Below are 23,380 nucleotides of genomic sequence, written 5' to 3'. Positions count from 1 at the left end.
AATGATGAGTGGGAAAGTTACAAGTTACATATACCCCCAAGACATGCTAACCTCTCACCATTACAATAACAGGGAAGGTGAGCATTTTAGGGGGGTTATGATATTTGTGCATCTAACTCTCACTCATCATTATTCACGAATCATTCAGGATTATCCGTAATCATGGTAGCATCCACATGAATATTGAAGTGTTAAGAACATATTCTATTCTTATTTACAATAAAAGGTGACTCAAATTACACAATACATTATTTACCAATCATTTCTATTGGGCAGAAAATAATCTGAAACAGAACCCAAACAAACAGCAAATGCATCCAACATGTTTGTAGAGTCACAAGCTTAAAGTAATCATTGCACGCTAGGAATATGGGACCAAATACTACACTTTTGACTACTTTAATACACATTCAGTTGAAGTCAGAAGTTGTGGCGTACAGCATTAGCATCAAATAGCCCCCGTGATATGCAACTTTTCAGGGAAGTTAGGAACCAATATACACAGGCAGTTAGGAAAGTGAAGGCTAGCTTTTTCAAACAGAAATTTGCATCCTGCAGCACAAACTCCAAAAAGTTCTGGGACACTGTAAAGTCAACAGCCCTGCACCCCCCACAGCAACTTGCCCAAGCCTCCCACATTTCTCCTTCAACCCAAATACTAGCCTGTTCAACCTTTCTTTCGTATCGTCTGAGATCCCCAAAGATTGGAAAGCTGCCGCGGTCATCCCCCTCTTCAAAGGGGGAGACACTCTAGACCCAAACTGCTACAGACCTATATCTATCCTACCATGCCTTTCTAAGGTCTTCGAAAGGCAAGTTAACAAACAGATCACCGACCATTTCGAATCCTACCGTACCTTACCGTACCTTCTCCGCTATGCAATTTCCGAGCTGGTCATGGGTGCACCTCAGCCACGCTCAAGGTCCTAAACGATATCATAACCGTCATTGATAAGAGACAATACTGTGCAGCTGTATTCATCGACCTGGCCAAGGCTTTCGACTCTGTCAATCACCACATTCTTATCGGCAGACTCAACAGCATTGGTTTCTCAAATGACTGCCTCGCCTGGTTCACCAACTACTTCTCAGATAGAGTTCAGTGTGTCAAATCGGAGGGCCTGTTGACCTCTGGCAGTCTCTATGGGGATGCCACAGGGTTCAATTCTCGGGCCGACTCTTCTCTGTATACATCAATGGTGTCGCTCTTGCTGCTGGTGATTCTCTGATCCACCTCTACGCAAACGACACCATTCTGTATACATCTGTCCCATCTTTGGACACTGTGCTAACTAACCTCCAGACGAGCTTCAATGCCATACAACTCTCCTTCCGGGGCATTCCAACTGCTCTTAAATGCAAGTAAAACTAAATGCATGCTCTTCAACCGATCGCTGCCTGCACCTTCCCGCCCGTCCAGCATCACAACTCTGGACGGTTCTGACCTAGAATATGTGGATAACTACAAATACCTAGGTGTCTGGTTAGACTGTAAACTCTCCTTCCAGACTCACATTAAGCATCTCCAATCCAAAATTAAATCTAGAATCGGCTTCCTATTTCGCAACAAAGCATCCTTCACTCATGCTGCCAAACATGCCCTCGTAAAACTGACAATCCTGACGATTCTTGACTTCGGCGATGTCATTTACAAAATAGCCTCCAACACTCTACTCAGCAAATTGGATGAAGTCTATCACAGTGCAATCCGTTTTGTCACCAAAGCCCCATATACTACCCATCACTGCGACCTGTATGCTCTCGTTGGCTGGTCCTCGCCAAACCCAATGGCTCCAGGTCATCTATAAGTCTTTGCTAGGTAAAAACCCAGCCTTATCTCAGCTCACTGGTCACCATAGCAGCACCCACCCGTAGCACGCGCTTCAGCGGGTATATTTCACTGGTCACCCCCAATGCCAATTCCGCCTTTGAACGCCATTCCTTCCAGTTCTCTGCTGCCAATGACTGGAACTAATTGCAAATGTCACTGAAGCTGGAGACCCATATCTCCCTCACTAACTTTAAGCACCAGATGTCAGAGCAGCTCACAGATCACTGCACATAGCCTATCTGTAAATAGCCCATCCAACTACCTCATCCCCATACTGTTATTATTTTTTTGCTCCTTTGCACCCCAGTATCTCTACTTGCATATTCATCTTTTGCACATCTATCACTCCAGTGTTTAATTGCTAAATTGTAATTATTTCACCACTATGGCCTATTTACTTACCTCATTTGCACACTGTATATAGACATTTTTTTCCCTCTATTGTGTTATTGACTGTATGTTTGTTTATTCCATGTGTAACTCTCTGTTGTTTGTGTCGCACTGCTTTTCTTTATCTTTGCCAGGTCGCAGTTGTAAATGAGAACTTGTTCTCAACTAGCCGACCTGGTTAAATAAAAGATGAAATTAAAAATTAAAAAACGTTTCACAATTCCTAACATTTAATCCCAGTAAATATTCACTGTTTTAGGTCAGTTAGGATCACCACTTTATTTTAATCATGTAAAATGTCAGAATAATAGTGGAGAAATCTTTTATTTATTTCATCACATTCCCAGTGGGTCAGAAGTTTACATACACTCAATTAGTATTTGGTAGCATTGCCTATAAATTGTTTAACTTGGGTCAAACGTTTTGGGTAGCCTTCCACAAGCTTCCCACAATAAGTTGGGTGAATTTTGTCCCATTCCTCCTGACATAGCTGGTGTAACCGAGTCAGGTTTGTGTGCCTCCTTGCTGGAAACATGCTTTTTCAGTTCTGCCCACAAATTTCCTATGGGATTGAAGTCAAGGCTTTGTGATGGCCACTCCAATACCTTGACTTTGTTGTCCTTAAGCCATTTTGCCACAACTTTGGAAGTATGCTTGGGGTCATTGTCCACTTGGAAGACCCATTTGCGACCAAGCTTTAACTTCCTGACTGATGTCTTGAGATGTTGCTTCAATATATCCACATAATTGTCTCATGATGTCATCTATTTTGTGAAGTGCACCAGTCCCTCCTGCAGCAAAGCACCCCCACAACATGATGCTGCCACCCCCGTGCTTCACGGTTGGGATGGTGTTCTTCGGCTTGCAACCCTCCCCCTTTTTCCTCCAGACATAACGATGGTCATTATGGCCAAACAGTTCTATTTTTGTTTCATCAGACCAGAGGACATTTCTCCCAAAAATATTATCTTTGTCCCCATGTGCAGTTGCAAACTGTAGTCTGGATTTTTATGGCGGTTTTGGAGCCGTGGCTTCTTCCTTGCTGAGCGGCCTTTCAGGTTATGTTGACATAGGACTCGTTTTACTGTGGATACAGATACTTTTGTACCGGTTTCCTCCAGCATCTTCACAAGGTCTTTTGCTGTTGTTCTGGGATTGATTAGCACTTTTCGCACCAAAGTACATTCATCTCTAGGAGACAGAACGAGTCTCCTTCCTGAGCGGGATGACGGCTGCGTGGTCCCATGGTGTTTATACTTGCGTACTATTGTTTGTACAGATGAACGTGGTACCTTCAGGCATTTGGAAATTGCTCCCAAGGATGAACCAGACTTGTGGAGGTCATCCATTTTTATTCTGAGGTCTTGGCTGATTTCTTTTGATTTTCCCATGATGTCAAGCAATGAGGCACTGAGTTTGAAGGTGCATCCACAGATACACCTCCAATTGACGTCAATTAGCCTATCAGAAGCTTCTAAAGCCATGACATCATTTTCTGGAATTTTCCAAGCTGTTAAAAGGCACAGTCAACTTAGTGTATGTAAACTTCTGACCCACTAGAATTGTGATACAGTGAAATAATCTGTCTGTAAACAATTGTTGGAAAAATTACTTGTCATGCACAAAGTAGATGTCCTACCTACTTGCTAAAACTATAGTTAACAAGAAATGTGTGGAGTGGTTGAACATTTTTTTTAATGACTCCAACCTAAGTGTATGTAAACTTCGGACTTTAACTAAGTGAATTTGTCCCAATACGTTGGTCCCATAAAATGGGAGGGCTATGTACAAAAAGTGCTGTCATTTCTAAACCTTTCCCTCGATATGGATGAAAATACCCTCAAATTAAAGGTGACAGTCTGCACTTAAACCTCAGACATTGTATCATTTCAAATCCAAAGTGCTGGATTACAGAGCCAGAACAACACAAAATGTGTCACTGTCCCAATACTTTTGGAGCTCACTGTATACAATGTAGAACAAACATGTCATTGACAAACTCATTTTAATTGAATCAGATACGTGTGATGTAACTGTTGCCAAATAATGACATTAACATACACTGAGTGTCCAAAACATTAGGAACACCTTCCTAATATTGAGTTGCACCCCCTTTTGGACTCTCCAAGATGTCGAAAGCATTCCACAGGGATGCTGGCCTATGTTGACTTCAATGCTTCCCACAGTTGTGTCAAGTTGACTAGATGTCCTTTGGGTGGTGGATAATTCTTGATAGACATTGGAAACTGTTGAGTGTGAATAACCCAGCAGCGTTGCAGTTCTTGACACAAAACAGTGCGCTTGGCACCTACTACCATACCCCGTTCAAAGGCACTTAAATCTTTTGTCTTGCCCATTCACCCTCTGAAACGGCAGTGGCACACAATCCATGTCTCAATTGTCTCAAGACTTGAAAATCATTAATTACCCTGTCTCCTCCCCTTCATCTACTCTGATTGAAGGGGATCTAGCAAGTGACATCAATAAGGGATCATAGTTTTCACCTGGTCAGTCTGTTATGGAAAGAGCAGGTGTTCCTAATGTTTTGTACGCTGTGTAAATATGCTGTCTCTATCACACAATGTCTGTATGCAATAGTCTACCCTGGAATATTCAACACTGAAATCTATCTGCAGACAACAATGAAAATGCATCTTTGTCTTTAATGCAGAGTTTGAGCTAAACGTCAGAAATTATCGAGTGGAATGGTTACTTTCTATGTTATAGAGTGGAATGGTTTTTCTCCTGGTGTATCCTGAGGTAGCTCCTCTCTGAGAACCTTTTCCCGCAGTGCGTACAGGCGAACGGCTTCTCTCCCGTGTGGACCTTCAGGTGCATCTTCAGGTGGTCCTGGCGGGAGAACCTCTTCTCACACTGGGGGCAGCTGTAGGGTTTCTCCCCTGTGTGGATCCTCTGGTGCCTCTTCAGGTCACCAGCCTGGGCAAAGTGCATGTGACACTGGGTACAACTGAAGGGTCTCTCCCCCGTGTGGAACCTCTGGTGGATCTCTACCTTCTGGGTGCAGCTGAAGCCTTTGTTACAGAACATGCAGAGGAACCGTTTACCCTTACTACTGCCTGATGTTTCTCCCCCTCCCTGAGCCTGGGCTCTTGCCCTGTAGAAAAGGAAGCGGCTGTGTGAATCGGAAGGCCCCATCGACGTGGACACTGGGTCGCGATCCCTGAAAGGAGAATGGGTAGAGCCATTTGGATTTGTCTCTAACCTTTCCCTGTAATTTAAGAAATCTCTGCCCTGTGAGTGTCCATCTCCTAGGTGATTATCTGCATTCCATGTGGGAGGAACGTCACCCTCCACTTTTGTAGTCACTTCATCTATGACCAGACCCTCCCCTTTCTCATCTAGGCGCCCTTCAGAGTATACACTACTACTGTACTGGTTCCAGTCCCGTCTAGACAGATCAGTCTGTGTCTCTAAACCCAAGGGCATGTTTCCAGGGTCCATCTCTGTAGTGTAAGAACAAGACAGAGCATCACCGCCAGTGGCTAACGTGTCACCATCTCCATGGGAATGAACCGTCCTTTGGCTATGTTGAAATACCGGTAAATACTCTGAGCCAGGAGCAGGAGGACAGCCCAGTGGCCCCAGCCCCAGTCTCTCTGGGTCTGATCTGTGGTCAGATCCTGTGTGTAACAGCCTTTGTGTTACAGTTAAAGTCTTGATGTCTGTCTCTGACTTGAGGACTGCATTCGGCGTTCCACTGACCTCCGCGATTCTGCTTCGGGTCCAGAGTTGCGCTGGGGCAATGGTATGGTCTACCGTGGCTACAGGGGGCGCTCCAGCTGCTTCTCCAGTCTGGATGTCCCTGCTGTGCCCTCGGTCCTCCTCTCCTTCAGACCTCTCCTGCTTGACCAGAGACAATCCTTCAGGAACTGCAGCCTCTGCATCTGCAGACTGACACAATAAGAGAGGAAGTTATTACCGGTACATGAGTAGAATTGGATAACAATGTCGTAGGGAAGTCTCACAAGCGCCCCTATGGCAGATAAATCAGGATGTGCATGTAAGCAAGTGAATAGCTGAGGGGAGCCTTCCTGAAATATCCCCCGAGATCCAGCAATACATTTTTGTCCTTTCTAATGGGTATTTGTTTTTTTGATTTAAGGCCATACATGCCGCTGTGTTAGTTCCTGTTGTACCTTTGAGAGGACATTCTGGGCTTTTCAATGATATCACGTGTGGGTGTGTCACCATCATTTTTTCTTTATGGTTCTTCAAAATGGCTACCATTACAATTAACACATTTTATGGTAAGTGTGTGTAATTTTTGTGAGTTTAATATTCAAATTGTTTCTGATAGATATTTACCTAAGGAATAGTTTGAGTTTATGGCAGTTTAATCATTTTTTCATTATTAAATAAGATCTAAATAGTTCATATTTACTACCATTTACTAATGGCCACTACAGTGCACATACTATAGAAATCTATAGATATTTTTTTCGCCCTAAACTCTTTTGTGATGCAAAATTATGAATAATTCCCTAAACTTTTTGTGCTGGGTTTCATGTAAGCAAGTGAATAGCTGAGGAGAGCCTTTCTGAAAATAAACTGGCCACATTTGATTTACAAAGTAACACATTTTTTCTGCAACACTATTACACTAACCTCTATCATGATAACGTGCTGGGTTGAGATTCCACTCCCCTCATCAACAGTGATTGATTGGTCATCTCTCCACGCATTGTGTCCCGCTGGCTTCACAAAGCTCCTGTGGCCTCTAGTGAGATGTCCTTCACCTGAGAGAGTGATTGGGGGAAAAGAGGTGGTAAGGTGAGCTACTGGCAATGCTCAACAGTATATTTATTGACACTGTCTAGAATTGGCTAGGATATAAGGTAACACTTGTCATAACGTCTTGATATACTATTTATTAATTGATGTATCACATTGTTTTCATTAAGTAAATAATAGGAAATGCAGTAAATAAAGAATCTGGTTAGAATATGATTGTGTCTGCGTGCAAGATAGCTAAGCAATGCGGGGACAGGGTTGGGGAGTAACAGATTACATTTAACTGATAAAGAAAACTCTTTACCAGCAAAAATATTATCCGATTAGTTACTTTTGGAAAAACTAGATGATTACTTCTAGGATTACTTTTAAATTCAGAAAGGATGTTTACGAAATACTAAGCGAGTCTGACCACAAGTCAGAGACCACTATGATGGCACACCAAATCCGTTTTCCTGCAATCCTTCAAAGTGCAGGAATAAGTTTATGTAGGCTATAGTGCAAGCTACTGTATGTCTTCCAATGGTTCAACTTCTGTCGGCATCAAAGATTATACAAACAACGTGGATAAATCCTTGGAGGTAAGGACGACAAGGGAAATGAATAGTACTGCAATGGAGCGCTGCCGTTTTCTCCTGACCAATTCAGCTATTTTTGCGTGGTTTTTGCGCTGATCTTAGAGCTGCAATATGTACCTTTTTGGGCGGCTCAACCAAATTCAGGACATACTGCTAACCCCGGAACAGGCCCTAATCCCCAAGATTTGGAAAAGACTGCTTAAGAGAGAAATAATCTGCCACTACCCTCCGTTCTATTGGCGAACGTATAATCACTGGAGAACAAACTGGACGAGCTCCGTTCAAGACTATCCTATCAACGGGACCTGAAGAACTGTAATATCCTATGTTTCTCGGATTCGTGGCTGAACAAGTATGGTTTTTCTATGCATCGTCAAGATCGTACAGAAGCGTCGGGTAAGGTTAGGGGGGAGGGGTGTGTTAACAACAGCTGGTGTGGAATCTCTAATAATAAGGAAGTCTCAAGTTTCTGCTCGCTCAAGATAAAATACCTCATGATAAACTGTAGGCCATACTATTTACCAAGAGAGTTTATCTATATTTCCCTAGCTGTTTATTTACCACCACAAACCGAAGCTGGTACTAAGACCGCTAAGACAAGCTGTATAGGGCCATAAGCAAACAAGAAAATGCTCATCCAGAGGCGGCGCTTCTAGTGGCCAGTGATTTTAATGTAGGGAAAGTGAAATCCATTTCTACCAGCAAGTCACCTGAGCAACCAAAGGAGAAAACTCTAGATCACCTTTACTCCACAACACAGAAATGTATACAAATCTCTCCCTCGCCCTTCATTTGGAAAATCTGACCATAACTCTATCCTCCGGATTCCTGCTTACAAGAAAAACTCAAACAGGGAGTACAAGTGACGCGCTCAATAAGGAAGTGGTCCAATGAAGCGGATGCTAAGCTACAGGACTGTTTTGCTAGCACAGACTGGAATATGTTCTGGGATTCATCAAATGTCATTGATGAGTTTACCACAGTCACCGGCTTCATTAATAAGTCTGGGATGATGTGAGCCCTGTTCACGACTGTGTTGGTGTGTGTGGACCATAATAGATCCTTAGTGATGTGGACACTGAGGAATGAAGCTCTCGACCTGCTCCACTACAGCCCTGTCGATGTGAATGGGGGCGTGCTCGGCCCTCCATTTCCTGTAGTTCACGATCAGTCCCTATAGGCTGTTTCATCGTCATCGGTGATCAGGCCTACCAACGTTGTGCTGTCAGCAAACTTGATGATAGTGTTGGAGTCGTGCGCGGCCAATAACATCTGCTAAACACGTGTATGTGACCAATAAAATGTGATTTTAAGTGCATCGACAACGTCGTCCCCACCTATCCCAACCATTAGCCATGGATTACAGGCAACATCTGCATCGAGCTAAAGGCTAGAGCTGCTGCTTTCAAGGAGTGGGACACTCATTTTTATGTCTTATTCTTACCCGTATTTTTTTAAACTGCACTGTTGGTTAGGGGCTCGTAAGTAAGCATTTCACTGTAAGGTCTACCTACACCTGTTGTATTCGGCACATGTGACCTAATAAAATTTGATTTGATATAATCCGGACGCATATAAGAAATCCCGCTAAGACCTCCGAGCCATCAAACAGGCAAAGCATCAATACAGAACTAGTATCGAATCCTACTGCGCCGGCTCCGACGCTCGTCGGATGTAGCAGGGCTTGCAAACTATCACGTATTACAAAGGGAAACCCTGCCGCAAGCTGCCCAGTGACGTAGGCCTACAAGACAAGCAAAATGTCTTCTATGCTCGCAACACTGAACCATGCATGACAGCACCAATTGTTCCCGGACAACTGTGTGATCACACTCTCCGTAGCCGATGTGGGTAAGACCTTTTTAACTGGTTAACTTTCACAAGGCCACAGAGCCAGATGGATTACCAGGACGCGTACTTAGAGCATCCGCTGACCAGCTGCCAAGTGTCTTCACTGACGTTTTCAACCTCTCCCTGACCCAGTCTGTAATACCTACATGTTTCAAGCAGACCACCTTAGTCCGTGTGTCAAAGAACTCCAGGTAACCTGTCTAAATGACTATCGCACCGTAGCACTTACATCTGTAGCCATGAAATGCTTTGAAAGACTGGTCATGGCTCAACACCATCATCCCAGACACCCTGGACCCATTCCAATTTGCATACTGCCCCGACAGATACACAGATGACGCAATCTCTATTGCACTCCACACTGCCCTCTCCCATCTGGACAAGAGGAAAACCTATGTGAGAATGCTGTTCATTGACTAAACCTCAGCGTTCAACACCATAGTGCCCTCCAAGCTCATCACTAAGCTAAGGACCCTGGGACTGAACACCTCCCTCTGCAACTGGATCCTGGAATTCCTGACGGGCCACCCTCAGGTGGTGAGGGCAGGCCACAACACATCTGCCACACTGACCCTCAACACGGGGGCCCCTCAGGGACTCCAACACTATCATCAAGTTTGCTGACAGCACAATGTTGGTAGGCCTGATCACCGACAATGATGAAACAGCCTATAGGGAGGTCAGAGACCTGGCAGTATGGTGCCAGGACAACAACCTCTCCCTCAACATCAGCAAGACAAAGGAGCTGATTGTGGACTACAGGAAATGGAAGGCAGAGCACGCCCCCATTCACTTTGACGGGTCTGTAGTGGAGCAGGTCGAGAGCTTCTTTCCTCAGTGTCCACATCACTAAGGATCTATCATGGTCCACACACACCAACACAGCTGTGAAGAGTGCACGTCAACGCCTGTTCTCCTTCAGGAGGCTGAAAAGATTCTACAGCTGCACGACTGACAGCACCTTGACTGGCTGCATCACCGCTTGGTATGGCTACAGCTTGGTATCCAACTGCAAGGCACTACAGAGGGTAGTGCGTACGGCCCAATACATCACTCGGGCCAAGCTCCCTGCCATCCAGGAACTCTATACCAGGCAGGAAGGCCCTAAAAATGGTCAAAGACTCCAGCCACCCAAGTCATCGACTGTTCTCTTGGCTACCGCACGGCAAGCGGTAACGATGCACCTAGTCTGGAACCAACAGGACCCTGAACAGCTTCTACCCTCAAGCCATAAGATTGCTAAATAGTTAATCCGGGTAGCTATTTGGTTAACTATTTAAAACTATCTGCATTGACCCTTTTTGCACTAACTTTTTGGACTCCTCATATACACTGCTGCTACTCCTTATTATCCATCCTGTTGCCTAGTCACGTTATTCCTAGTTATATGTACATATCTACCTCAATTACTTTGTACCCCTGCACATCGGCTCGGTACTTGTAGCCATTGTATATAGTGAAGTTATTGTTACTCATTGTGTATTTTATTAGGACTTTTCTATTATTTCTCTCTGCATTGTTGGGAAGGGCCCGTGAGAAAGCATTTCACTGTTAGTCTACACATGTTGTTTACGAAACATGTGACAAATTAAATTGGATTTGACAGCAGTGGTGTAGCCTACGGGCAACACTTAGGCTTATTATTGATGTCTACATAGCAATGTGATTCACACCTCTGCTGTGGTAGTTGTGGATGGCTGTTCACAAATGTATGTGTATTTTACCCCAATAATGGTTGAATTGAAGAAGTGTAGGCTAAGCTGCCTATCAATCATTGTTTATGCGACCTGTGGACAGCCAGTGAAAAATGCGCTCTTGCAACAGCTGCATAATGCGGATCCCAGCCTATGGAATAAAAGTTTGACGGAGTTCCTCCCTTGTAAACTACTCCGTGGTATTGTGATCCACTAATACTGACAAAAACGAGTTTAATATAAGAAGACCACGAGTGGGTATTTTATTGCTCAATCTAATTCAGGCTGGTTAAAGAGATAAAGTGTCACCCATAGAGATCCTATTAAAAAGTATTATAATTCCTAATTCTATGGTGTCACCAACAAATACTTAAACATTAGGCCTATAACAAATGCAGCATATGGCATACATTTTTCATGTCATGCCAATAGCACTTTTTGGTACAGCTCAAAGTATGCCATTCAATGAGCAGCATTTCTTTTTTAAACATTGTTTTGAAGCAATGAGCCCTCCATGACAAAAACAGAATAGGCTAATGAGTCCTTCATTTTTGGGTAAAACCATTAGACTTTGGTTTTTAATATAAATATACACTGAGTGTACAAAACATTAAGAACACCTGCTCTGTCTATGATAGACTGACCAGGTGAAAGCTATGATCCCTTACTGATGTCACTTATTAAATCCACTTCAATCAATGTAGGAGAATAATGATTTTTAAGCGTTGTGACATAGATTGTGTGTGTGAGCCATTCAGAGGTTGAATGGGCAAGACGACATATTTAAGTGCATTTGAACAGGGTATTGTAGTAGGTGCCAGGCGCACCGGTTTGCGTCAAGACCTGCGACGCTGCAGGATTTGACATGTTTGAACCACCACCCAAACACGTTTGGGGAGCATTGGAGTCAACATGGGCCAGCATCCCTGCGGAACCCTTTCGACACCTTGTAAAGTCCATGCACCGACGAATTGAAACTGTTCTGATGAGAGGGTCGTTAGTGTTTTGTACACTCACTGTATATGAAAGCCACGCAGCCTCTGCCTTTTGCAAAATGTACCTCTTTCTATTCCTCTGTATCGGTCGACGATCTTGACACTTCTGGGACGACTGGCGAAGACGCGCTCCCGTGACACCTTCAGTTCCAGTAGCTGTAGTTTCCTCCGCAATGCCCTGTTTTCTTTCTGGCTTTGAGTTATTTCCAAACGAAGCACTGCATAGTCGTCATCTACGAGTTTACAGAGCTCTGTCACTGCTGCATTCGCTAGGACCTCCATGACGGAGGCTATTTGAGTGTGAAAACCCATACAGTTAGCCATTGTTAGCAGCTAGCTAGCCTTACCTGGAACACCTATCAAGTCCTGTCTCTAAAGCGAATTAAACACTAAATAAGGTAAGTATAGGATGCTGTGCAGTTAAATGAGTACCAGTGTTTAATAAACTTCTAAATAAAAAACGCTAACGTGGAACTTGTGCTTGGTCACTGTTTACTTCCGTTTACACTGAAGAGCAAGGATCTTGTTCGCTGACGTCATAGCTCAAAGGGTGTGGTTAAATGGAAACGTGTACTGCTTATTAGTCGCCTATTCATGATCACTATATTTCAAGCTGAGAGTAGACTTGTTTAGAAAGGACAGTGTGTTAGCAAGAATAGAGTACAAAATAATGACTTTATTCCAATCAATCACCTCAGTAAGGTAAATATTAAACTGTCCTTGTTCTAGCCTAAGTTCACAAGGTTAATGCGGGGTATTAATTGCCCTCTTACCAAGACACCCTGCATACATATCAAGCCACACCACTACGATTTCTCCCCTTGGTGGACACTCCTATGTCTGATAAGGCTAGTCAGGTAGAAGTTCTTTTAAAATAGTTTGCACTTGATGGGCCTCTCCTTGTTGTGAACAGTCTGGTGCGTGTTCTCATGAGCCGGCTTGTCTGCGTCCGTCCTAATACTCTGCCTCCCATGTGACCAAATGACAGCAGAGGACGTCGCCTGACCTCCCTCCTTGAGCCATTGTTTGGGTGTTGATGGGATTACGCGCTGTGTTATAGGCTAGGTACCTCTTGTAGCGAATGTCCATCCTAACCCTGTCTGTATTTGCGGGGTAACTGAGGAAGGCTAGACCCAGGTCCAGGCTTTCTATGAACCCATTCACCAGGCATTAGACAAGACCCTGAAGGAGAAGACAGACTACCACCAGGGGGTTCTCCCACCACTCTCTGTGAAGGCTGAAGCCCAGGAAGACCTGCATTGTTCATCATGGACACTGTGGTGTTTGTATCATAGGAACAGGAGGGTCTATCTCTATCAGCCCCAGGCCCTGCACTGAGACTGTGAAGAGAAGGGTCTGGGCTGCAGACTGGATCCCTGACTGGAGGCTCCGTCTCGCTGATGACCACCAGGACTGAGGTTGTTCAGTCCACCTGTCCATTGGTTGTGTTCTATGTAGTGGTTGTGGAGTCTCTGTCCCCCGTGGTTGGGTCCTGGTTCCGACTGGGGAAGGAAGAGTGACGGCTCCTGATCCGGGGAACCCTCAGAGGTCCAGTCTCTCCAACCAGTAACACCGGATATAAGCAGATCTTCATGGACTGGAGACTGCAAACAAGGATTATACAATAAATTCTTTGCTGTACACACAGAAACATGACATGTTATAAAATGCTAACCACAGTCAAGTCCATCTAACACTGATTCAAGTACCTAACAATATGGAGCCATTGGATTTTTTTTATTTAAGTCTGAACTCAGTCTCTGCAATGATACAAAAATAACCAAGTCAGTCAGCACAGAGTCAATTTAGTATTTAATTTAAATAGCATAACAATCACATTTATTGCACAAAATGATACGTGACAAGTAGAATACCTTTTCTGTAAATATCAATCCAAGTTACTAATAAAGCCCTTCTTACATCAGCTGATGTCACAAAGTGCTGTACAGAAACCCAGCCTAAACCCCCAAACAATGCAGGTGTAGAAGCACGGTGGCTAGGAAAAACTCCCTAGAAAGGCCGGAACCTAGGGAGGAACCAGGCTATGGGAGGTGGCCAGTCCTCTTCTGGCTGTGCCGAAGAGGAAGATAATATGTTGGCCATGTATTGATAGAAAATCACTGTAGAAAAATAGATGAAAAAATAAGTCATTTCTCTATTGCCACAAGAGGTCTTAGAAAGGGTCAGATATTAAATGGAGGCAAGATATGGTACCTATAAATATGGTACCTTCACTTTGATAAAAGTAACTATAGAATACTTTGGAAATGGTTCAACACTACATTACACACAGCTTCAATACTTCATGAATTAAGGCACTATCATTATCTCACTATAAAACACTTAAAGACACGAAGTTTGTCACTCTTCATCAGTGAAGCATTTTTACAGACACCATCACCATATCATCTACTCTGCCTCATCATACTCATTCTTTCCTCAGTTCACCTCATCCAGTTCCCGATACATCCAAAACCAACAGAATTAACTACAAATTAACTAGTACTACATTATATATTAATATACTCTATACATGGGCTGTGTGCATTTTCTGCTGGTGTATCCTGAGAGAGCTCCTCTCTGAGAACCTCTTCCCACAGTGCATACAGGCAAACGGCCTCTCCCCCGTGTGGACCTTCAGGTGCATCTTCAGCTGGTGCTGGCGGGAGAATCTCTTCTCACACTGGGGGCAGCTGTAGGGTTTCTCCCCTGTGTGGACTCTCTGGTGCCTCTTCAGGTTGGAGGATTGAGAGAAACTGGCCCGGCACAGCTGGCAGCCAAATGGTTTCTCCCCCGTGTGCATCCTCTGGTGGATCTCCATCTGTTTGGGGAAACTGAAGGCTTTCCCACAGAACGAACACGGGAAGCGCTTCTCTTTGCCACTGGATCTACTGATAGCATTACTACTACTGTCATTTGTCAATGGGCTTGTGTTGCCATTTAGTGTTGAGGCACTGGCATTGTCTGAGGTATGGTTTAACAGCAGAGTGTGAGGAGGACGAAGGCCAGGGAGTGTCGGTGTTGTCGCAGGGTCCATGTTCCAGTTGATAGATCCTATAGAATGCAGGCTGAAGGCAGCACCTGTTAGGTGGTTAAGCTGAGGTGCCATCTGTCTTTCTGAATCACAACTATAGGAGCAGGACGGAGAATAGCTAGCCAAGTCTATGTCTGTTCTCATACGGACACCTCCCCGTCCCCGCGGACCAAATCTACGCCTCGCCCTGGTGTGAGCCAGTCTGTTGTCATGGAGACTAAGTTCGGATGTTTTGTGTTCAACTGTCGGTTTCTGGTTGTGTTGAACACTGTTGTTCCCTAGCCCAGAGTTGAGGACGCTGTCCAATCCACTGGCCGCCACTATGTCGCCTCTGGTCCAGACCAGCTTGTTGATGTCATTCCCTGGGCCCTTGGCTGTTTCCGTCTGGGTCTGAGAATCCAAGATAGTCACCCAGTCTCCACTGTTAGCCTCCAGCCAATCACCTACAGGAAGAGGTTACAAATTAGACTTTACAAACATGGCAGAGAACTCAGGTCCAAAATGATTGGCTCCTCTGATAACGCAAAAACCGGGATCAGCAAAATAGCCCCATAACATCAAAGATCCACCACCATATTTTACGGTAGGTATGAGGTACTTTTTTGCATATGCTTCCATTTTGAAACTTTTCGACACCAAATCCACCACTGGTGCACATGGCCTAATAGCTTTATTTTCAAGTCACCTGACCGTAGCACAAGCCTGAAGTTTGATAAACTGCATTGGCACTTGGATTTAAACCGGTGCTATGAGGAGGAACGAGCGTGGTGTTGGAGTGACGTTAGCTGGCTGAAAAAAATGGGCTATATGCATATCTCCCTTACCTTGCTCCCCCATCTTTAGTCCACTCAGCAGGTCAATGCTCTCTGGTCCATCCTCTATTGTCTCCTCTTTGACCAGCAGCAGATCAGGCTTCCCATCCTCCATGTCTACTGACTGTTAGAGATACAGAGTGAGAGGATGTTGATTCAAGAAATTTGATATGAGCACCCTGCTATGGACATCTTCTGATTGGGAAATGAGGGATTGTTATGAGTACTATGCAAACATGTTAGTTAATTTGATTACGTGACATTCTTTTAATGGTTTAATAATTCAAAGGCATGGTCCCATACTTCAGACAAAATTAATCAAGACCCGTATTCACAAAAAGTCTGAGTAGGAGGGCTGATCTTTCCATATAATACGGGCCCTGACGTAATAACATTCAGACAGTAGTTTACAGTGGGCTCACCTCAGTGAGACTGTGTGTGGTCCTGTGCTGCTCAGCTGGTTCCTCTGTGGGTTCAGGAGGAGGTGTAGTCTGGTTGTCCTCCATGACCATGGTCCCCTCAGGGTTCCCCAGACCCTCCTCACACCCCTCCTCCTTCACCAGCAGCCCCTCTGGACCCTCCTCCTCCTGGAAGAGACAGGTGATACAGATTACACTCCTTCAGGTACATACACACAGATAATAAACACATTCAACATGGAGTGTTTACCCATCCCCACTACCTTTTGAGTACTAAACTGTAGTTACAAAATGGCTTCATTGTTGTAAAATCCATCATGGTGGACATGTGGGTAAATATGAGTCAACTATTAGAACCTCTTCTCGCAGTGGGTACTGGCCAAACTGCATTTCTCCCCTGTGCGGACCCTCTCGTGCCTCTTGAGGCTACCAGCCTCAGCAAAGCGCATGTGACACTGGGTACAGCTGAAGGGTTTCTCCCCTGTGTGGACCCTCTGGTGGATCTCCACCTTCTGGAGGCAGCTGAAGCCTTTGCTACAGAACATGCAGAGGAACCGTTTCTCTTTACTATTGCCTGATGTGGTTCCCCCTGCCTGAGCCTGGGTTCTTGCACTTGAGTTCAATACTTGGTCGAAAAAGACACTGATGTGGACATTGGGTCGCGATCCTTGAGCGTGTGTAAAGGGGAATGGGTCGCGACATTTAGATTTGTCTCAACTTTACCTGTAATCTAAGAAATCTCGGCCCTGTAAGTATCTGTCTCCTAGGCGACTATCTGAATTCCATGTGGGAGGAATGTCGCCCTCCACTTTCAGTCACTTCATTTACGACCAGACCCTCGCCTATACTCTACTACTGTACTGGTTCCAGAACCCTCTGAACAGATCAGTCTGTGTCTCTAAACCAGATGTGAGACTAAGTCACTATTATTCGAGTCACAAGCAAGTCACAACCTGAGAGTTTCACATGCTAACGTTTTAACATTTGTGGCACAAATCCCATTCATGTCATGGGACAGATATTAGCTTTTTTCACGCATCATGTTCACATCATCTATAAGTGACTTTGTTGAGCTTTACAATCGTATGAGATACTTTTGGATGATTTGGACATGATGCGTGAAAAATGCTAATATCGGTGGCCTGTTTAAATGTTGAAAGTCTATACACATAAATACCCCACCAATGTGGACTAGAGGCCACAAGCTTATTTTTGGAACAACGCCCTATAGAGTCTTGGCCTAGCTCCTCATGTACCAGTAACCTAGCAGAGCTGTTACTCCCAAATAACTTTTATGTTTAGAAGTTACTTTTTCCAACAAACCAAAGGAACCACTATGGGGAGTACGATGGCACCCAATTATGCCAATCTTTATATGGGAAGCTTAGAGCAGTGGTTCACAACCAGGGGTACTAGGACCCCAGGGGGTACTTGGCCTATCCACAGGGGGTACTTGGCCTATCCACAGGGAGTTACTTAGCCTATCCAAAGGGAGTTACTTGGCCTATCCACAGGGAGTTAACTTGGCCTATCCACAGGGAGTTAACTTGGCCTATCCACAGGGAGTTACTTGGCCTATCCACAGGGAGTTACTTGGCCTATCCACAGGGAGTTACTTGGCCTATCCACAGGGGGTACTTGGCCTATCCACAAGGGGTACTTGGCCTATCCACAAGGGGTACTTGGCCTATCCACAAGGGGTACTTGGCCTATCCACAAGGGGTACGAGAAGACTCATGAGACTATAGACTAACTGGTAAAATGCACACAAGGTGGTACTTCAGGGGTTCTCCGAGCAGAACAAAATTCAGTTAGTGGTACACCAACTGAAAAAGTTTGGGAATCACTGGCTTAGAGCATGATCACATTCCCAACCCTGAGTAAAATCCCTTTCTATCCGTGATCAAACTATATCAACATTATATAGATGATATTGGTATTATTTGACGGGACTCCCAATGAACTTGAGATGTTCCATGAGTTTCTTAATAAGTCAAATGATCATCTTCATTTCACTGTGGACTTTGGTTACTCTAGTGTCAGCTTCCTTGACATTCAGATCACTAAAGAAAATTACACACTCGTCACCGATCTCTAAAGATAAGTCTCCCCATCAGTCAGTTTAAAACCATAACAGTCTAAGCCCTGTCTAATCCGGGAAGGGAGGGATTCTACTAAGCTATATAGAATTGTTTTAAGGCCATACCAAGCATCATTTTACTATTTGATTTTGAATTTTAAGTATCCCGCAAAAATCTTAAATGATTTGATGAACAAACAAAAAAATGTGGAGCCTTACTGCTATTAGCCCACACAAACGCATTGAATAAGAGATTCACTACATTGTACAACAGTTCTAAAGGAAATTAGTTCTGAAGTGTCTGTCCTATATCTGAGAGATATAAGAAAGATCGGGAAACATTTTTGTTTTTACATGTATTTAACCCCTTATTTTTGTCACCAAACAGTCTCCATATATACTGCCATTCACTTTTTCAACTGGTACTGGGGGACCTTCAGACGGGTCCAATACCTTCAGACGGGTCTTGAGGCCTGTAGGCGTCCTAGAGCAAAACACATGAGACTTCCACCTTTCCACTAAGGGGTCATATTAGTGTGTAGCCTAAACGTTTGGCCCCTACAGACAGAAATTGACAGATTGGCTGTACCGACTTCAGACGAGTCCCAAGATGCTTGTGTTGAGTCTAGTCAGGCTCGAGTCCAAGTCATGTGACTCGAGTCCACAGCTGCTCTAAACCAAAAGATATGTTGTCAGGGTCCATCTCTGTAGCCTAAGAACAAGACAGATCATCACTGGTCACCATCCCCACGGGAATGAACTGTCCTCTGGCTCTGGATGACAGCCTAGTCTCCCCAGCCACCAGTCTCTCTGGGTCTGATCTGTGGTCAGATCCTTTAAGTAAGAGCCTGTGTGTTAGTTAGTCTTGGTGTCTGTCTCTGATTTGAGGATGGTGTTCCACTGACCTCCATGATACTGCGTTGGGTCCTGGGCTGCACTGGGGCGGTTGTGGGGTCCTCCGTGGCTGCAGGGGGCTCTCCTGCCGCACCAGTCTGGACGTCTCCGCTGTGCTGTGGGTCCTCCTCTTCAGTCATCTCCTGCTTGACCCCAGGACCTGTAGCCTCTGCATCTGCAGACTGACACAAGAAGAGAGGAGGTTATTACGGGTACATGAGTTGTATTGGATAACAATGTCGTAGTGATGTCTCACAAGCTCCCCTATGGAAAATAAATGAGGATGCACAAGTATGAAAGTGAATAGCTGAGGGGAGCTTTTCTGAAATAAACTGGCCACATTTGATGTACTGTAATTTTAATGTAACAATATTCCACTAACCTCTATCATGATAACGTGCTGGGTTGAGGTTCCCCTCCCCTCATCAACAGTGATTGGTTTGTCATCTCTCCATGTATTGTGTCCTGCTGGCTTCACAAAGCTCCTGTGGCCTCCAGTGAGATGTCCTTCACCTGAGAGAGTGATTGGGGGGAAAGAAAAAGAGGTGGTTAGGTAAGCTACTGTCAATGCTTAACGGTATATTGTACACTATTGACAGTTTTGACAATGTCAAGAATTGGTAAGAATGCAAGGTAACACTTCTCAACTGATTGATATACTATTTATAGATCAATTATGTTCCATGCATCATATTGCTTAAAATGAGTAAATAGGAAATACAGTAAATCAAGAATCTGGTTAGAATACGATATTGTATCTTTGTGCAAGATAGCTCAGCAATCAGGGTTATTATTGCATACTATCTAAAAACTGACCAAGACCCAATTCTGGTTAACACAAGTTACATGTGTAGAGGGAAACTAGGCGACAGGCAGGCACCCACGCCTTTGCAAAATGTACCTCTTGCCATTCCTCTGTATCCGTCGAGGATGTTGAAAGTACTGGCACGACTGGCGAATACGCGCTCTCGCATTGTCCTCTCTGTGCGTTCCCGTGCCACCTTCAGTTCCAGGAGCTGTAGTTTCCTCCGCAATGCCCTGTTTTCTTTCTGGCTTTGAGAAATTTCCAAACGAAACACTGCATAGTCGTCGTCTACGACTTTACAAATCTCTGCCACGGCTGCATTTGCTAGCACCTCCATGATGGAGGCTATTTGAGTGTGAAAAACCATACCGTTACAGTTAGCCATTGCTAGCTAACGTCAACAACTAGCTAGCTAGACTTACCTAGATAACATATATCAACCAAGTCTTGTCTCCAACGTGAACTAAACACTACCTGGAGTAAATATTTGATGCTCTGTAGTGACATTTGTCATATTTTGGGTTCCAGTGTGTTAAACGTAGAAATAACAAAACCCTAACGTGGAAATTATTGTTATTGTTCACTTCCGTATACTTCTTCTATGGTATTATGGCGGTCCGCAAACATTCATAAGAGGTGCATGCCACCACCTGCTGCGTTCGCCTACTGTTCTGGAGTATAAATTCATTACACTTTGTATCTAGATTTCCATCCAATTGGCGACAGATTTTCATGCGAATATTCAAAAATTGCATAAAGAAAATATGCACATTTTCCCACCAGCAGCAGTGTGTTTTCACCAAACTGACTTGTGGATAAAAATCAGTGCGTGATTACTTTTTTTCTTAATTTTTCATTTATCGAATACAAAATGTAATGTTCAATGTGTTTCCATTGCATTTTCAACACTACCATAGATTTGGCACAAAAACTGTCAGCTTCATTAAATAGTACCCTCTAAACACCAGTCTCAACGTCAACAGTGAAGAGGCGACTCCGGGATGCTGGCCTTCTAGGCAGAGTTCCTCTGTCCAGTGTCTGTGTTCTTTTTCCCATCTTAATCTTTTCTTTTTATTGACCAGTCTGAGATGTGGCTTTTTTTTTCAACTCTGCCTAGAAGGCCAGCATCCCGGAGTCGCCTCTTCACTGTTGACGTTGAGACTGGTGTTTTGCGGGTACTATTTAATGAAGCTGCCAGTTGAGGACTTGTGAGGCATTTGTTTCCCAAACTAGACACTAATGTACTTGTCCTCTTGTTGTGCACCGGGGCCTCACACTTCTCTTTCTATTCTGGTTAGGGCCAGTTTGCGCTGTTCTGTGAAGGAAGCAGTACACAGCATTGTACGAGATCTTCAGTTTCTTGGCAATTTCTCGCATGGAATAGCCTTCAACTTTTAGTTTCTGGCCATTTTGAGCCTGTAATCAAAACCACAAATGCTGATTCTCCAGATACTCAACTAGTCTAAAGATGGCCAGTTTTATTGCTTCTTTAATCAGTACAACAGTTTTCAGCTGTGCTAACATAATTGCAAAATGGGTTTCTAATGATCAATTAGCCTTTTAAAATGATAAACTTGGATTAGCTAACACAACGTGCCATTGGAACACAGGAGTGATGGTTGCTGATAATGGGCCTCTGTACGCCTATGTAGATATTCCATAAAAAATCTTCCGTTTCCAGCTACAATAGTAATTTACAACATTAACAATGTCTACACTGTATTTATGATCAATTTGATGTTATTTTAATGGGGGGAAAATGTGCTTTTCTTTCAAAAACAAGGACATTTCTAAGTGACCCCAAACTTTTGAACGGTAGTGTATATATTTTTTTGCATTTTAGCTAAACCTAATCCTTGTCCGAACCTTAACCTAGTTATCCTAACCTGCTACATCAATTCTCCACGTGATATATAAGACCTAAAAGCCATACATAATTTCATAGGAACAGTTCCAAAAGTCACACTCGCACAGTGGCGGAATAAATTCAACCACACATAGGCCTAACTATTGATTCAAGACCTCTTGGGGTTGAATCAGAATTAGTTAGGTAACATAGATAAATAAGATGTTTTATTTACTTTCATAATATGCTTATGTGAGATACTTGTCATTAGAATGTCTCCTTTTGGACTATACTGTTGGCACTTGCACTTTTCCCTTCTCTGCTAGGGAAAAGTCACTTGGGGCCCAGAGAGGGGAGAGGTCAGGCTTGTCTTTTACATGTCTGGTGCTATGCAGAATATCAGAAGGGGAGGAGGACAGAATGGAACATTGTCTTCATATGTGAATATATCTGTTAAACCATGTGAAGGGATGATTAAGGGGGAACCAATTATCTCTTGGCTCCACAATGTCTGTGCACAAGTCACTCCCCTCAGTGAGCTTGTCCAGGAGTGGGGAGAAGAGGGGGTGTATTTGAGATGGGAGTATCTAGAGTTGACAATTGATATATGCCATTGGATGAGGTAATGTTTTGGTACTATGAAGTACCAAGAACGAGATTAGAACCTCGTCTTAGAGACCAAACTGAACGATAATTTATAGCTAATGCTATCTGGCTATGGGATACTCCTCTCTCAAGTAAAAGTCTTTCTTTGTGAACTGTTCCTAAGATCTGTGGTTCGTCATGTAAGTTGAGAGAGGTGTATCTTGGCTATAAAATATATTGGTATTCTCTTATAGGCACTCTCAGAATTCATTATTGACACTGAATTGATCTGAGAGTCAAAGGGCTATGGTGAAGCTCACATAATTAAAGATGAAGTTTAAGTATAACTCTGACTGATGTGTGGTTTGTTAACGCTCCTCATTTAGTAATACAGGAAATTACCACGACAGACCACGGACAGCAAAGAAAACAGATGCGCTGTGTATGCTTGTCATCGGCAAGGACTAGGGAGGGTTTTTTGGGATAAAAAGAAACAGAGTGGAGTTAAGCACAGGCAAAATCCTAGAGTAAAACCTGTTTCAGTCTGCCTTCCAACTGAAACTGGCAGACAAATTCACCTTTTAGCAGGACAATAACCTAAACACAAGGCCAAATATACTCTGGTATTGCTTACCAGGACGACATTGAATGTTTCTGAGTGGCTTATTTATAGATTTGACTTAAATTGGCTTGAACATCTATGGCAAGACTTTAAAATGGCTATCTAGCAATGATCAACAACCAACTTGACAGAGCTTGAAGAATAAAACATGTGTAATGGCTAATATTGTGCAATTTTACCCAAAAAGACTCA

The 23,380-nt window shown here is 43.8% G+C and overlaps 1 protein-coding gene across 2 annotated transcripts; it reads right to left on the bottom strand.

Moving 5' to 3' along the window:
• Window positions 1–383: 383 nt before the first annotated feature.
• Window positions 384–20,754, bottom strand: LOC139577655 (uncharacterized). Of its 2 annotated transcripts, XM_071404808.1 has the most exons (7): window positions 20,232–20,754; window positions 19,713–19,843; window positions 19,342–19,512; window positions 16,360–16,524; window positions 15,950–16,061; window positions 14,776–15,568; window positions 384–5,198 (listed from the first exon to the last, which is right to left on the bottom strand). In XM_071404808.1, exons 1-7 carry the CDS (start codon window positions 20,518–20,520, stop codon window positions 4,943–4,945), a joined length of 1,917 nt encoding a protein of 638 aa, XP_071260909.1. In that variant the 5' UTR covers window positions 20,521–20,754; the 3' UTR covers window positions 384–4,942. The 2 variants fall into 2 exon arrangements, with proteins under 2 accessions (XP_071260909.1, XP_071260908.1); XM_071404807.1 differs by lacking the exons at window positions 14,776–15,568; window positions 15,950–16,061; window positions 16,360–16,524; ... (1 more) ...; window positions 19,713–19,843; window positions 20,232–20,754 and adding exons at window positions 6,848–6,978; window positions 12,157–12,613 and having other exon boundaries at window positions 384–6,133.
• Window positions 20,755–23,380: the final 2,626 nt, after the last annotated feature.

Source organism: Salvelinus alpinus, chromosome 6 (assembly GCF_045679555.1).
Source record: "Salvelinus alpinus chromosome 6, SLU_Salpinus.1, whole genome shotgun sequence".
NCBI classification, from domain to species: Eukaryota; Metazoa; Chordata; class Actinopteri; order Salmoniformes; family Salmonidae; genus Salvelinus; species Salvelinus alpinus.
The sequence above is the reverse complement of the archived record's forward strand: the minus strand, read 5'-3'. Positions and strand labels throughout refer to the sequence as shown.